We start from the raw sequence: 17,413 nt of genomic DNA on the forward strand, positions 1-17,413 counted from the left end.
GAAAATAACACAGTGTATTTGCAGAAGCCTTGAAATAACGGTTGGGGTGTGGGTGTGGTGTAAAGGATGTCTTTTGGCAACGTTTAGATGGTGGGTTTAATTTTGGAAAGGTCTGCTGCTTTATTCAGCCTGCCTGGAGGTTGGCCTTTGTTTAGTTTTTTTTTTAAGCGTCTCAGATTTCTCTTCCCCCGTAAAATGTGGAAGAGCGTATCAATACGGACTTGGGTTTTTACGTGCAGCATATCTTTATCCACAAAGAAGTCATTGTAAAGTGGGAAGTCTTGAAAAGTCGTACTATAAGTCAAATAGAGAAATACCATAAATCGTCTGTGTTTTTACTGTGAAGTCGACCCTCCGCTGCTCACTCAGTGTCTCTCCCATTTCTCACCCCAGTAATTCACTCTGACAGGGCAACTCGGAGCTAAAAAGCTAAACGCTACAGTGATAGTCTTACTACGGAGTATCTCCTTGAGTTTCTGAAGATTTTAATTCAGATTGTACCTGTTGGGTGCACTGTGCGCACTGCTGCGTTCTATTAAACAGTGATAAGTGATCTGCCATTGAAGGAAAATGCTCCTTCTTACCTAAATGATATACTGATAATACTCACATATACAGATCCATCTAAAATATAAAAATGGAATATTGTGTAAAAGTACATTTTCCTGAAACTTTCATATATTTCTTGAAACTTTCATATACTGTATTCTAGATACATATTGCACATGCAGTGAATTATTCCAAACCTTTTTTTGTTACATTTTAGATTTTTGAAGCGGTGAAAACCGCTTCCAATGAGTGGCTTTGTGTGTCCCACGCCCATATATGGTCATTTCAGTCCAGAATGAACAGGTTTTTTCAAAAACAAAATGTGTGTTTCATGTTCATAATATGGTCATCTCAGTCCAGAATGAACAGGCTTTTTCAAAAACAAAATGTATGTCACCTCATGTCTATATATGGTCACTCCAGTCTATCCAGAATGAACAGGTTTTTTTCTGTCCCGTACGTCCAGAATATCAGTACAGAATGAATAGGCTTTTTCAAAAAGCAAAATGTGTGTGTCCCATGTCCATATATGGCCATTTCAGTTCAGAATGAACAGGTTTTATTTGTCCTTTCTTTCTTTCTTTCGTGTATCATCGTCCTTGATGATTGGTTGACAACATTGTATTTCACAAGATGTCTTGTTACTTAGGGGAGGCCATGGGGCTGGCTGTTGTCTTCTCCCCCTTGCTGACGTCGGCTGTACGTCCAGAATATGTGTGCGGTGTCCCTCCCGGTCTGATGAATGGATACTTTGAGGATTGGTCAAGCTTCACATGATAATTCGGCCCTCCATTCTTTATATATTCATTCAGAATATATAAAGAATGTAGAATTCAGAATATATAAAGAATGAATAGATCACAGAGTCCATAACTGTATAGATGTATAGATCACAGAGTTCATAACTCTAGAACACATAGAATAAAAGTTCACTGCTTCACTTCGAACCGAGGTTTGATTTTTTTTATGGTATACAGCTCATGAATATCAAAAGTGCATATTTCAAAATATTACAATATTACACAAGACCACTGAAGACACAGATTTATAATACAGAAATGTCAACGTTCTGAAGTCAGAGTTGCTTGAAGTTTATGCAGTCCATTTTGGGATGCTACCGGTATATAGCATCTGCAATGCTTTTTTACACAATATTACATCTTTTAGATCTGTATACTGTATGTAAGATATATCCTTCTAATGCCATATAGTGTACCGGTATATCTCCCAGCATTCACAGCACGTTCTACACAACTGTGCTACGTCACCACACCACCACAGACACAGACTCTCTTGAAAACTTCTTTCCTTTTAACACAACGTTGCGTTTGTCTCTTTTCCTCAAAGGTATCCGAGGGCTCGGAGGTGCACTTTCAGCCGGGGAACAACTTCTCCCTCACCTGCCAGGTCCACAAGGAGGCGCCGGCGCTCCCCCACGGCAACGAGCACCTCCTCAACTGGGCCCAGAGGAAGTACAGCGCGGTCACCTCCTTCTCTGAACTCAGGACAACGCAAGACATCTACATCAAAGTGGGAGAAGGTGTGTTCTTCTGTCTGGGCCAGAATTCCCAAACGTATACCGTAACTCCGGGCCGGAGACAGGGGCGTCACAAGGGGTAGGAAAGTGGGACTGAGTTACCGGGGCCCAAGGTGGAGGGGCCCTAGTAACTTTAGCTATTGAAAATAGCAGATATACAAGCTCACAGCGCGGCACCGACTCCTTTTTTTTACCTGGTAGCTTTTTCGATATCGAGGTTGAATTTCTCGCTTCTCATTCGCTGCCTGTCCAGAGGTTTATACCGCCCTCTGAAATGTTTCTTGTCCAAAAAAACGCACGTTTCCTTTCAAGTTTATTTGTCTGATAGTCAGGGACGTGCAGAGAATATTAGAGAGGCAGGGGCTGACATTTCTAAAAAGGGCTTCTTGGTGAAAATATTGAAAATAGCAGACCTCCTTGGAGGTCAGCTATTTTCGATAGTTTTTCATGGTCTGGCAAGGGCACTTTTTACTGATGGGTAAAGGGGCAGGGAGGGGCTCAAGCCCCCTTTGATGTCATTGTGTGCACGTGCCTGAGAGAGTTTCTCTCTCGACACGTTTTCTTTTCACTAAACCCTAATTTTGAAACTACCTGTGGTAATTCAATCTCAGTGTCCCATGATGGCTTCAGCAGTGTATTAGTTCCACTAAATGTGGAATCAGATCCTGACTTGTTATGTTTTGTTTGTCTTTGAAAGTGAGCCCAAGTTGAAAATGAACTGCAAATTGTGAGCGTCCTTTGACCCCTATAAAACATGATTATCAGGTATTATGATTATACTAGGAGGAAGATTTTTTCCAAAAAAGTATACAGAAACAGTTAGAATTGTGTTTTTATGTGGCCACACCCCCAGTTCATTAAGTATGCATGGATGGCATGGTGGGTGGTGACCCAGCTGATATAGCCACACCCCACAGTGTTGGGTGAATGGTAAATAGGGGAGGAGTTGATACTAGGGATGAGGCCGAATATTCGGCACCGAAAACTTTCGGCCGAAAATGGCTAAAAATGCATTTTCGGTTTTCGGCTGGATAGCTTTTAAAACCGAATAGTTGAGCACCGAATAGTGTGAAGGACAGGGTCAGGGGTCCTCAATAGGCGGACCGCAGTCCATGTCCGGACCGCGGCACATTTCTGAGAAATCTCCGCACAGTTGTATCTGACGATCGGACTGACTGTGTGTGATGTGTGTTTGTGTGTGCGTGGGTGTGTATGTGCTGATTGTGCTCATTCGCTCAAACACATACACAGGCTCACAAGACACACCCCTACGCCAATTTGCAAGCCCACAAAGCGTCGCGGGTGCAACGTGCTGTGGGCTTGCAGATCAAAGGTTTTCCTTCCCTCCGAGAGTCTCCGACGCAGTCTGCTCTCCATGCTGCTCCCCCCCCTCTCCTCTCCTCTCCACACACTCATGCCGCTCGCTGCCTTAAAAAAGTTGCTAAAACCTCTTGGAAACCATTGCTCCCACTGGATTAATAACTTAGAGATCTTCTACCTTTGGCTGTTCAATTGGAGAGGACAACAGCAACACATTAATATCCACGATGTAATTAAGGCTCCAACTGCTTGCATTAGACGAGAAATGGTCGTGAAACTCGCGATGCGTGATCATGCGTCTTTAACAATGTGATGTGTCGTCGCATATTATTGCCAGCTATCCTAGGCTGTGTTAGGTTAATAACTATGACTCGTTGACCCTGATTTGACTGGTCATTTGACATAGTCAATCAGCACAGTCAGTCTGGCTTGTGCAGTACGTGTGTCAACTAACTGAATGTCAAGTAATCCTCTCCCCCTCACGCTAAGTTCCACTTTATTTTCCATTCTGAACGACAAGCCTAATATTGCATTTATGCTCTTTAGTTTCCAATAATTAAACTATAAGCCAGTGTTTTATTGCTACACAATAATGTAGCCTACTCTACATGCATAAATAATTATCCATTCATCCATCCATCCATCTTCAACCGCTTATCCAGCATCAGGTAGCAGGGGTAACAGTTCCAACTGAGATTTCCAAAGTTCCAAATAATAATAATAATAATTAAAATAAACAATTCTAATGATTATAATAAACATACATACATACAGTACATACTGTATAAATGTATCCGCCTTATTTCGCCTTCGCCTTTTTTTCGGACCTGGACCTGTTTCAAAAAAATATTTCTGGACCTTCAAGATTTGTATTTGAGGACCCCTGGGCCCTAGATCATTTTGCAACATACAGTATGTGCATTTGTTGTTGAAGGCCTGGCTGTTACAGCCCTTGTGTTTACAATAATATTTTGTTGTAGGCCTAGATCATTCTGCAGTTTTAAGCACCTTGTTCTGATGCACTTTTATCTCTGTAGGATACTACAGAAATAGTTGCACTATTTTGACTTTGTTTTATGCTAACATTGCAAAGAGAAAATATTTTATTTTGTTATGTGTGCATTCAAAAGTGAGAAATAAATGTTTTATGGAACCATATGGTGATTATTATTTAAGTTAGGGTTTGCCATAATCAGGTAGCTTTACAACAAAGGTACAGCAATGGTACAAACATTTATTATACAAAATAAATTATATACATGTATTATTCGGCTATTCGGTATTCGGTATTCGGTGGAATGTTTCCAGTATTCGGTATTCGGTTTCGGCCAAGAATTTTGCTTTCGGCCCATCCCTAGTTGATACTATGACATACTTAGTATCTGTGTTTTTTAACTGACACTTTTGACCACAAGGTGGCAGTCTCCAAGAGAAAACAAACAAATACCAAGAGAATACATTAATTTCTCCAGTCGATTTGACGTATGGCCCAAGTGCGTGTGGGAGGAGTAGCGCGGCAAAATAAAGTTTATCTGGAAAGATGGAAAGATGGAAGGAATAAAGTCAGACAACTACTATAGTCTGGTTGCCCTCACTAATAACACAAAAAAAAAGTAATTTGTTGTTACAGATATGTATTAGTACACAAATCACCAGGAAACTGGACACACATATTTTTTCATAATGTTGTCTAACCCCCTAAAACTTAAGAGGCATAAAGGCAATCCCAGCCTTTGTCATTCTTACATTGATACGGTTTTTATATCTCTAACAACTCAAAATGACATAATACTTACTACACTGCATCAAAAGGCATCTCTGATACAACATTTATGATTAGGGTGATATATCACAAGATCTGAAGAAAAAGAAAACTATTTAATAAAAGGTTTTGGGGAATGAGATCTTATACAAATAAGAAATACCCATATTTTTAAAAGGCTGATATGGTCCTATTAAGGGCCATATTAACCACATGAACACTACCGGCAACCATTCCACAAAAATAGCAGATTTATACGCTTGCAGCGCATTGCAATGCGACACGTTGTGAGCTTGTAGATCGTCTATCTTCAGCGAAGAGATTTAGAGTAGGGGGAAAAGAGGAGCAGTAGGCCAAGAACCCTGGGTTACACCGGTCAGCAACGTATATATAGCGTCTAAACAGTTCAACTTCTAAACTAACTCTTATCCGCGGTTTGCCACAAGACTGGCATTACACCCTACTGAATAATGAACGTAGAAAAAGGAAAAGGAAAAAAATAATAAACACTTTGAGGCATGCCGCCCGTGGAAGGCATAAATGCGTTTAGCAAATGTGAACTGTTCCTTGATAACTGCAGCTAGTGGAAACAAACTGTCAGAGGTGAGCCGAACCAGACAGACGGATCCTCTCCAAACTCTGCTATAAGCGGTGGGGAGGCGGGAGGGAGGGAGGGAGGGAGGGAGGGCGTTTGAAGTGAAGGAGGAAGAAGCACCGGGGGGAGGGTTCTCCAGGGAGTGCTATGATTGATACTCACATATGTTAGCCCGGGACGCACCATGCCTCCCTCCCTACTAGTGCTCCTTCATAAAGTGAGCAGGCCGCACGCCCCACCTCATAACGCGCCAGCACGCCGACGGGACACCTCGTCCTTAACGAGCGTCTTTCACCGCTCGGAAACCCTGCGAATGCAGGAGCATGCATGTGGCCAAATGGTCGCTCCGCACACACACACACACACACACACACACACACACACACACACACACACACACACACACACACACACACACACACACACACACACACACGCACACACACACACACACACACACACACACACCACCGCCAGGTATATTAGCGGTCGGACGTCTCCTCGTCGCCATGGAGAGCGTGTGGTTTTGCTTTGCCTCTGAGCGTTTGGGACTCTGTTATTAAGGCCCCGTGGTTTGGCAGAGGACCAGCGTGCCATGTTTACCTCGTAGCGAGGAGCGAGGACGAGGAGCGCTGCAGATTTCCAGTACCCTTCTCCTCCTTCCTCGCCGATCGGTGTTTCTTAAGGACAGACAGATTTCCGCTCTCTGCTTCCTAACCAGGCCCATGCTCAGCCTCTCTCCCGGCCTCTTTAAAGTGCCATGATGGTTCCGGAGGGGAAGGTGCCAACTTTTTAGTTTATACTCTCCCAAACGGCTCTGTGTCCAAGAGTCTTGTTTGCCAAATAAGGAAGCATCTGTCTTGTGTTTGCTCAAAGAGTAGAGGAGAAAAAGGGCGCTTAGTTTTTCATGTTCTGGAGGAGCAGACAAACTACACTGGCAGGTTCTGGGATATTTGCACAAATACACCAACCGGGCAGCATTTTTTTAAGAGTTTGGGGGGGTGGGGACGTACTGGAAGGATTGACGAGACATGTTTATGGATGTTGTTGTCCAAAAGTGTTCCGACAAAATAATGACGTTAGTTTCCCCGTATAAAACGGATCTGAATGTTTTACCGTCTTGTGTGAGGCGGAATATAAATGAATGGCAGCTACACATGATTTTTTACCAGCAAGTCCTAATATGCAGTTATGCACTGTGTCCATCACAGTGTTGATTTTGTTGACTAAAACTATGACGAAAAATGTTTGTCGACTGCGTTTTTTTTTCACTGACGAAAACTAAATAAAAACTAAGCTGTCGGGTGATGACTAAAACTAAGACTAAATATATTGACAATTTCGTCAACAAAATAAAAACTAGACTAAAACGTTAGGGAGGGACTAGTCACTAGTGCTGAAGAGAGTAATTTTATGTTTGGGTGCTCTCAGGTGTTGCGTGCTGAAAATAGCAGATCTACAAGCTCACAACGCGTCGACGTGTTGTGAGCTTGTAGATCGGCTATTTTCAGCACGCAATCAAGTGTAAAATCAGTCATTTACGATGCCATCATGGCCTGCCAAAATACAACTGTAGATGTAGTCACCTAAAATCATATATTTAGTCGACTAAAATTAGACTATAACTAAAACTTTTCAGGTGACTAAATTATGACTAAAACTAAATGCAATTTTATTCAAAAGACTATGACTAAAACTAAAACTAAATTTTCATCTCCACGTTTAAATTTTTAAATTTTTTAGATCCAGTCTTCTCTGACACTTGCAAGATTGACAACAAGTTCCTGTCCCTGAACTACCTGGGTGGCTACGTGGAGGCCCAGCCGTCCAAGGGGTGCGTCCTGTCAGGCCCAGATCAGGACCAAGAGGTCCACATCATTGAGCTGCAAGCACCAAACTCCAGCAGGTGAGAGCGCCAGACAAACTGAACCAATAAGCAGTGGTGGTACTCACATTTTGTACTTAAAGAGGTTGTGCCATGATTTTTCCCCCCTCTAAAACATGATTATCAGGTATTATGATTATACTAGGAGGAAGATTTTTTTCCAAAAAAGTATAAAGCAAGAGTTAAAATTGGGTTTTCATGTGGCCACACCCCCAGTTCATTAAGTATGCATGGATGTCATGGTGGGTGGTGACCCAGCTGAAGTTAGCCACTCCCCACAGTGTTGGGTGAATGGTAAATAGGGGAGGAGTTGATACTGTGACATACTTAGTATGTATGTTTTTTAACTGACACTTTTGACCACAAGGTGGCAGCCTCCAAGAGAAAACAAACAAATACCAAGAGAATACATAATTGCTTATAAAAACCACACCAGGGGGTCTAATGAAGTACTTTCAACCTCCTAGACACATGAAAAACAGAAAAAGTACAAAACTATGGCACCACCTCTTTAAGTAAAAGTATCAATACTGTACTGTAGATGTACTCCGTTACAAGTAAAAGTCCGGAATTCAAAATGTACTTGAGTAAAAGTATGAAAGTATTGGCATCAAAATGTACTTAAAGTACTATAAGTAAAAGTACAAAATGTTTGAAAATAGCAGATCTACAAGCTCACAACGCGTCGCATCGCGACGCGTTGTGAGCTTGTAGATCGGCTATTTTCAAATAGCCACGGTATAGAATAGGGCTAAAGTGCATTAATGTATGTTGTTTAATAATATAATGATTTATGTCTGCAAAGTAACTAGTAACTAAAGTTTTCAAATAATTGTAGTGGAGTAAAAGTACAATATTTGGATCCAAGATGTAGTGGAGTAGAAGAAAAAGTATTGGAAATTGGAAATACTCAAGTAAAGTACAAATACCTCAAAACTGTACTTAACTACAGTACTTAAGTAAATGTACTTAGTTACTTTACACCACTTCCAATAAGAGAAGTGGACTTCAATCGTGTGTTTCACACGCGTGTGTCAAAACAACATCCCGGTTTCCTACAATGGAACAAGGGCGGAGCGCTTGTTTTCGGTGGAGATGACGGAGGCGCGCCGGCGTTATATTATGAACACAATCTGATCTAGCTGTAACAACAATCGTTACATATGCTATTTATTATAATCACTAATTCTCTATGAAGTGTCTTTAATTATAATTAAAGTAAAAATAGTCAAATAACAAGGACAAATTGTTCTGCCCACAACCTTATCAAACCAAAATGCCTAAACTACTGTAAATGTAGGTCTATTTTATAACTATGATAATGGTTCTTGTAAGTGCCAATTATTAAGTAGAATACTTGACCTTATAAATATAGAATGTTTATAATGTGTTATGATTATTTATTGCGTTATATGTTATGAAACATCGCATGTAGGCCTATTATATTACCTATAACCTATACACGAGTGAGCTCTCGGCAACCTCCGCGCGGTCCAGGCGAACACAACGGATCGCTCCCTACCTCCGGTTCAGCCAATCACAAGCTTCCACTGCTGGAAGCGGGATGTTGTTTTGATACACACGTTTCACACTGTGATGAGGTCGAGATGCTCTTGTTGATCTCTTCTGAGAGTTTGTTTTGGATACGCATGTAAGGGGGGTTTATTATTGACTTAATGCTAGTTCTTTTGAGAGCAGTATCTCAGACCCTAAGTCAGTATCTCAGGGCTGCCAGATAATCTTCTCTCACTCCCCCAGAGGAGCGATTACAGTTGTATATTAGCAAAGATTCCACAAATCAGAGGATGTAGCAGCCATGATGTATTTCGCCCTAATGCTGAGGTCTGTACTGCACATGTCACTTTTTTTCTTTTCTTTTTACTCTCTGGGATGGCGTCCAGTTTTCTTAATCAGTTGGCCAGACACAGTAGACATGTTAATACTCAGTAGGGCATTCACGAATAGTGATTTTTAGTATTCGAATTATTCGACCTCAAAGTATTCGAATAGTCGAATATTCGACAGGACTGTCCAAACTGTCAAATATTAAGTAAGCAAGAGGCGTACATTGTGAAAATAGCCGATCTACATGCTCACAACGCCTCGCGTCGCGAGGCGTTGTGAGCATGTAGATCTGCTATTTTCACAATATTTATCTGTGGAACCGAGTCACATTAAATGTAATACCTACAATTCCAAGTGCTTGTCAGGATGGGAGTCCCCAGTTCAAATATGTTTATTTTGGGTGTCACGGCCTAAAAAGGTTGGAGAACCCCTGGTATAGAGCATTAACAAATTCATCCACCAGGGGCATTGACAAAAAAAAAAAAAAGCGAATATTCGACTTCGGTGAACAACGTCGAATAGTGACTTCGATATTCGAATATTCGAACATTCGGTGAATGCCCTAATACCGAGCGCCTCAGGCCGTCCAAACGTTCTTTGTCCAAGCGGTCCATCAAAGCTCACGCCCTCTCCTCTCCCTGGCGTTGTGTCCGAGCAGCGCCTTCCAGGTGGACGTGATCGTGGACATAAAGCCCATGGAGGCCCACATCCCGCTGCACCGCAACGTCGTGCTGCTCCTCAAATGCGACAAGTCCGTCAACTGGGTCATCAAGGCCCACAGCGTCATCGGCAAACTGGACGTGGTGGTGAGTCCCCCCCGAATCGCATGTACGTGTGTCTGGGGCTGTCACAATTATTACATAATCGTCTAATCGCAATTATTTGACATAATCGTGATTATTTTTCATAATCGTCATAATCGTTTCCATGTTGAAAAATTTTCATATATTAAAAAAAAAAGTCAAAAAAGTAGTGGAAATAGCAGATCTACAAGCTCACAACGCGTCGCATCGCGACGCGTTGTGAGCTTGTAGATCGGCTATTTCCACTATCAAAGTTATTTTTTAAGTAGTAAGTTGTCAAATATGTCAGTAATTTCTTTGTATATTTTGATTATGTGTCATATCTACCATGTACAACTTCAAAGCCTAAAAGCCAAACAGAAATGTAATCATCAACGACAAAAACACAATGAAATCGTTAATCGCCAATTATTTGAGTGACAATTAATCGTCATGTAAAATGTCATAATCGTGACAGCCCTACGTGTGTCTGTTTTTTGTTTGCATGTTTTATTTGTAACACACGTGCTCTGCGGAGATGTCATTTGTGCCACTTCACACACACCGGCTGACATGTACGAGCGGTAGGTACATGCCCGTACCAGCAGGACAGACAGACAGAAATATCACCGCCGTGCACCGCTGACCAATAAACTTGTCACAATAGGAAGGCGTGTAGAATTGGCACCTGGTACCCGCTGCAGGGATGAGCCGTGAAATCTCATCCCGACGGCTCCAGAGAGATTGTCGACGTATCGAATGATCCGCGGGGGCGAGGGTGGAGGCAGGGCAGGGGCGTCACACCAAATTCTGGGCCCCGGGTACAAGGATTCACTGCGGGGCCCCTGTGCTTTAACTATTGAATTTTTTTTTTTTTGAAAAATCATGAAAATCTATGAATATTTCAAATCCTTCTGAGGTTTTTTTGAAAAACCTATGTTTCTATATGTCAGTGGAGCTCAAACCTTTTCATGTGAAGGACCCCCAAAATGGTATGTATTTGGCCACGGAACCCCATCTCAAAATATTGAGTTCCAGGGACCCCCCCCCCCAGAAGCAAGATTTTAGTTACAAATGTTCGCTTAACAAATACATATATTCAAAGATTTGCACACATTTTCACGACTTTTCAAAAATAGCAGATCTACAAGCTCGCAGCGCGGCCGCGCTGTGAGCTTGTATATCTGCTATTTTTCAATAGCTAAAGTATAAAATAATTAAGGCCCCTCCACCACCTTGGGCCCTAGTAACTCAGTCCCACTTTCCTACCCCTTGTGACGCCCCTGGGTGGAGGCATTTTCGTCAGGCCGATCCCCACTACAGTATTTGTATTGTGCACGCCGCCCGACCTGTTTGCCATCAATCATTGCGTGAGTTATGAGCACAGCTCGCTGCAGGCATCATCTTTCTAAGGTTTCAACCAGACATGAGTGCTTTGGCCCTCGTCGCGGTATACAACACACTCATCCGCCGAGGACCGCAATATAATCATCACCCAGAGCCCTGTACGGTACGCCCATAACTGGACGGAAAACAATCGCTGCCTGCATGTTTATTTCGCACCTAACATGCTGCAGAAAGCGAGGCGGCCAAAATGCGGGAGGCCTACTCCGCGTATTTTTGGTTTTGTGTGTTAGGTAGTTGGGGGATAACTGGCACATGTCCAATGACCACATTTGCTCCAGTGTTGGTATGTTAACACTCAAATACCGGGAACGCGCCCGAGTCGCGTTAGATTTGAACCACTTTAACCATTATTTTATTCTTTAACTGTTGAAAAATAGCAGATATACAAGCTCACAGCGTGGCACCGAGTGCCGCGCTGCGAGCTTGTAGATCTGCTATTTTTGAAAAATTGTGAAAACGTGTCCAAGTCTTTGAATATCTTTGACCCGATCTTTGTCCCGACTTCTAAATCCTTCCTCTAAATCAGTGGTACTAAAACCTTTTCATGTCAAGGACCCCCAAAATTACATTAATTTGGGCGCAGACTCCCATCTCAAAATATGTTGTTCCAGGGACCCCCCAGAAGCAGAGATTTGAGTTACAAAAGTCTCTTTTGAAAAATATATATTGAAAAATGTGCACACATTTTCACGATTTTTCGTGTGAGCTTGCATATCTGCTATTTTTCAATAGTTAAAACATCCAATAATTCTAGGCCTAAATGGGTTAACTGCTGGCTGACTGTAGTGTAGAAGAATGTGTGCATTAAAAAAAGGGGGGGAAAAAGAAGGAAAGAACACTGAAAGAAACCAATATCTGACTCGCCAATATTTGACATTACCCCCAACCCCAATGACCCCTTAGCATGAGTCCGGTGACATGCGGCTTTTTACTGCGAGGCGGCCTGGCACATCCATCGCCTGTTATTATGAATACACAGCACGGCTCCACGGGTCCTTTGCTGACCTCCGTTGAGGTGCGCTAAGGTCTCTGGGTTCTGTACGAAGAGTGTAACACTGATACTCCTGCCTGGTGGCTGCCAGCCATGACGCTGCACTTCTGCCAGGCGCAGTCTGTTTATACAGCTGCCCTGTCACTGCTTTAAATCAAGCAGGCTGTACCAACGTGGCACGGAGCCACGCAGGCCTATATGGAACATACAGTACTGAACAGTGCAAAGGAATGAACATGCCTCTACAGTAGATGGGCGTTCCATTCAATCAATGGCCGAGCGTAGCTCCATAAATGAAATGCTGTAATGAAATAACGATAATGTAATTCTATGGTTCGTTACTTTTATAGTTTTATGTCCAACATGATGAACTGTGAGCATTTCTTTCTTTCTGTCTGTCTTTCTGTCTGTCTGTCTGTCTGTCTGTCTGTCTGTCTGTCTTTCTTTCTTTCTTTCTTTCTTTCTTTCTTCTAAGCCAGGGGTTTTCAAAGTGGGTGACAGGGCCGCGAGATCATTTGATAATATTTGGAATTTATTTGGACACTTGAAAAAATATTTAGCATCATTTTAAACTTGAAGTACAAAGTTATTTTCAGTCAGTTCTAACCAAAATGGCTATTATCTCAACGTTTTCCTCGCAACATAATCACAAAAATATCATCACTGTCAGGCAGAAACCTCTGTCGCACAAAACTAGTGAAAACAGCCGATCTACAAGCACACATGTGTGCTTGTAGATCTGCTGTTTTCACTAGTACTAGCCCTTACCCGTTCAAAGATATGAGCTCCAAAATGATGTGCAGTGTGTGGGTTATGGGATGTGCACTGTGCATACAGTATATGAGGGATGGAAAGTAACTTTAACTGGTGCTTGCATGATAATATGTAGGAGCATCAATGTAAGAAATACCCGTTTCGTTTAATGGCTCCCCCCCCCTCCCCCAGCCCGCCCGCCCACCCGCCCACCCGCCTGCGCACACACCCGCCTGCCTGCACACACACACACACACACACACACACACACACACACACACACACACACACACACACACACACACACACACACACACACACACAGAGAGAGAGCAGGTTAAACATGTTGCCTCATGCTAGATGCAGAATAGATTAGCCTCAAGCTAGATGCAGAATAGATAGTAGATACACCATAAAAATGCAAATATACAGCATACGATTTGTGAAAGTGACAAACGGGCTTCACAGTTATGTCAGGTGTGTTCATATGCTAATTGTGATGCGATTTCAGATCAATTGCTCCAGCCACTGAGGAGAAACGCTGAGACAGACAGACAGACAGACATTCGCAAAATTATAGTATAGATAGTACATTTTATAGATGATAAATACAAAACGAACGGTTGACATACAAGGTTTCCACCCGACAACGACGATATGCTATGGATATAAGGTGCTGGGAGTGAAAATTATAATGTAGGGGTGCCTCGGATTTAAAAAAATATTTATGTGGTGCCCTGAGACAAAAAAGTTTGGGAACCCCTGTTCTAAGCATGCTAATATTGGTGGGAAAATACAGTGTCAGCATTAAGGAGAATGTGAACTATGTATGTGATATGATAGCCTCATAAAGTCAAAGTCTTGCTACTGTAGGAAGATGGGGGGGGGGGGGGGGGGGGTTCCAGGGAGATGCTGTGGGAAATGACTGTGAGAAGGGATTAGATTACTGGCAGAGAGGAGGAATGGGGGGGAATTCATGAGGAATTCTGAAGAAATGTGTCACATTTGCAGTCATGCCATCGATCAGGCATTGACACGCTCTTTGCCTCGTACTCACACTCCGTGTACTTACAACAATGTTGTTTTTGACAGCAAATTTTGATTTAGTTTTAATCATAGTCTTTTGAATAAAATGTCATTTAGTTGTAGTCATAATTTAGTCACCTGAAAAGTTTTAGTTTTAGTCTAATTTTAGTCAACTAATATAAGATTTTAGGCGACTAAATCTACAGTTGATTTAGTCAACTGAAATGTATTTTGGCAGGCCTTGATGGCATCGTAATGACCGATTTTACACTTGGTTGTGTGGTGAAAATAGCAGATCTACAAGCTTGTGAGCTTGTAGATCGGCTATTTTCAGCACGCAACACCTGAGAGCAACCAAACATAAAATGACTCTCCTCTCCACTAGTCCCTCCCTAACGTTTTAGTCTAGTTTTTATTTTGTTGACGAAATTGTCAATATATTTGTTAGTCTTAGTTTTAGTCATCACAGCTTAGTTTTTATTTAGTTTTCGTCAGTGAAAAAAACGCAGTCGACAAAGATTTTTGGTCAGAGTTCTAGTCGACGAAATCAACACTGACTTACAAGAACCCCCCAGGTTTTCTGCTGGTGTTTCAGTCTGTGTGTATCAAAGGGTGTGTTCGGAAATGCACACCGGTTCTGGTTAGGGTTAGGGGTTAGGGTTAGTTTTAGGCATAGTTTTACTGGGGTTAGGGTTAGGGTTAGGGTTAGGCATAGTTTTACTGAGGTTAGGGTTAGGATTAGGGTTAGGTTTAGGCACTCACTACACTGAGCACACACCCGGTGCGCATTTCCGAACGCACCCTTTGATACACTCGGACTGAAACACCAGCAGAAAACACTATCCCTGCATTTTCTACATCCGCCTGTAAAAAAAAGAAAATCATGAACATGGAAAACATGAACCCACTTTCATTGTGGCTTGCGGTCATCATGGCAGGTTCTTGGATGCTGACAGCTGTGTTTTTTGGGGGCAAGACAATATATAACAAGACACAATGAAATGAAACCTCAGCAGAAATGTATTGCATGGCCAATGTGGTTGAACTAAAAAAATAACTACTTTGTGCATTAGGGCATTCACCAAATATTCGAATATTCGAATATTATTGTTTTCTCTTTAAAAAATATATAGTTTATAAAGCTTGGCGAGATAGGAAGTCATAAGAATGAGTTGTCAATGCCCCTGGTGGATGAATTTGTTAATGCTCTATACCAGGGGTTTTCAGACCTTTTTAGGCCGTGACCCCCAAAATAAACATATTTGAACTGGGGACCCCCACCCTGACAAGCACTTGGAATTGTAGGTATTACATTTAATGGGCTCGGTTCTGCGGATAAATATTGTGAAAATAGCAGTTGTGAGCATGTAGATCGGCTAGTTTCACAATGTTCGCCTCTTGCTTACTTAATATTTGACAGTTTGGCCAGTCCTGTCGAATATTCGACTATTCGAATACTTTGAGATAGAATAATTCGAATACTAAAAATCACTATTCGTGAATGCCCTAGTGTACATACATTGTTCATATGGGCAGTTGCCAGACTTTTGATATTAACTTTATCATTAGAGTGTCGGTAGATGAAAAATGTACAAATTCTGGCCTCTTCACACCATTTTCTTTCTTCTTTTCATATTTCTGTGCTAATCTGGGTATCGTTAGACAAACTGTAGGCCGCAGCGTTTTTTATCCGCTGCCAGGCAAATCATCATTTCAAAACAGATGAAATAACATCAAGCCACAGACGTACAGTACACTCTCCCTTTTGTTATGATAAACAACGACTGTGCCAGATTAGACCCACAGAGTCCTATGATTTGTTGCGTTTGGAGCGATTCCAAGTTGTTCTATTATACCCCGCAAAGCTTAGAAAGAATCAAACGATCTTTGAAAGATAAATTGACATATGTCACACCTATAAGACTTCCAACAAAAATTTGCCCTCTTAAAAAACCCGGGAGGCTCTCTCCATTCCGACATGTTGCCACTCCGAAATTGACTTCTTATTGTCGGAGTGGCGACACTCCCATGGGGGTTCGGTTTAGGGTTAGGGTTAGAGATAGGGTTAGTTTCGGAATGGAGACATGTCGGAAAGGAGACATGTCGGAGTGGAGAGATGCACCCAAAAAACCCACTAAGGGTTAAACGAAGACTCGGGATTTCACTGGAAAATGAGGTTCATTGAGAACTTTTGGCAAAGAGAGCTCACATAGTTTATGTGAGGGTTCATTCACATGTTCAAAGAACCTGGGTTTACCGTGTTGTTTGTTTGTCTTAGACCTCTGATACCATAAGCCTCAGCCCCAGCACGGAGAAGCTGATGGAAGTATCTAAGTCCTCCAAGCAGCCGCTGCCCTCGGGGTCACAGGCCCTGATCAAGTGGGCTGAAGACCACGGCTTCGGCCCCGTCACCTCCTACACCGGCACCCCCGTCGCCAACCACTTCAGCCTCCGACTGAGGGAACCAGGTGAGCCCTGCTAGCCTTTTAGAACGGCCTGTGTGCTCTAGGGCATTCACCAAATATTCGAATATTCGACTATTCGAATATCAAAGTCACTATTCGACGTTGTTCACCGAAGTAGAATATTCGCTTTTTTCTTCTTTTTAAAAAAAAAATATATAGTTTACTAGAAATTCGCGCCCTCCGGGCGCTCAGGCAGGACTGCTCTATATTTGATCAACATAAGGGTTTAGGTTTTAAGTCAGATTAAAATGTTTTCAAAAATGCATTTTTAGATTAACACACACAAACAATTACAGCATGTGGATGGCGGCCATTTTGGCAGCCATCTTGAAGAAGGTGTGCAGAAAGCTGATTACATGAATTCATTTTTTATAATTTTTTATCAGCATCACAGGCTGCCCAGAGAGCACATTGCTGTCTCATATATTAGTGAACAGTGCCCCCCAGTGGCGACGGGGGGCGAATCAGGCTTCAAACATGTCCGTTGTGTGGAGGC

General features: G+C 42.3%; 1 protein-coding gene across 1 annotated transcript in view; it reads left to right on the plus strand.

The window, feature by feature from the left end:
• Window positions 1-17,413, plus strand: part of tgfbr3 (transforming growth factor, beta receptor III) — a 152,246-nt gene that overhangs the window by 86,405 nt on the left and 48,428 nt on the right. The window contains exons 5-8 of the mRNA XM_080724877.1: window positions 1,897-2,089; window positions 7,507-7,669; window positions 10,152-10,299; window positions 16,731-16,920. Of these exons, the coding sequence (XP_080581003.1) occupies window positions 1,897-2,089; window positions 7,507-7,669; window positions 10,152-10,299; window positions 16,731-16,920 (694 nt within the window). The remainder of the gene's footprint in view (window positions 1-1,896; window positions 2,090-7,506; window positions 7,670-10,151; window positions 10,300-16,730; window positions 16,921-17,413) is intronic.

Source organism: Nannobrachium achirus (assembly GCF_963921795.1).
Source record: "Nannobrachium achirus genome assembly, chromosome: 1".
Classification (NCBI taxonomy): Eukaryota; Metazoa; Chordata; class Actinopteri; order Myctophiformes; family Myctophidae; genus Nannobrachium; species Nannobrachium achirus.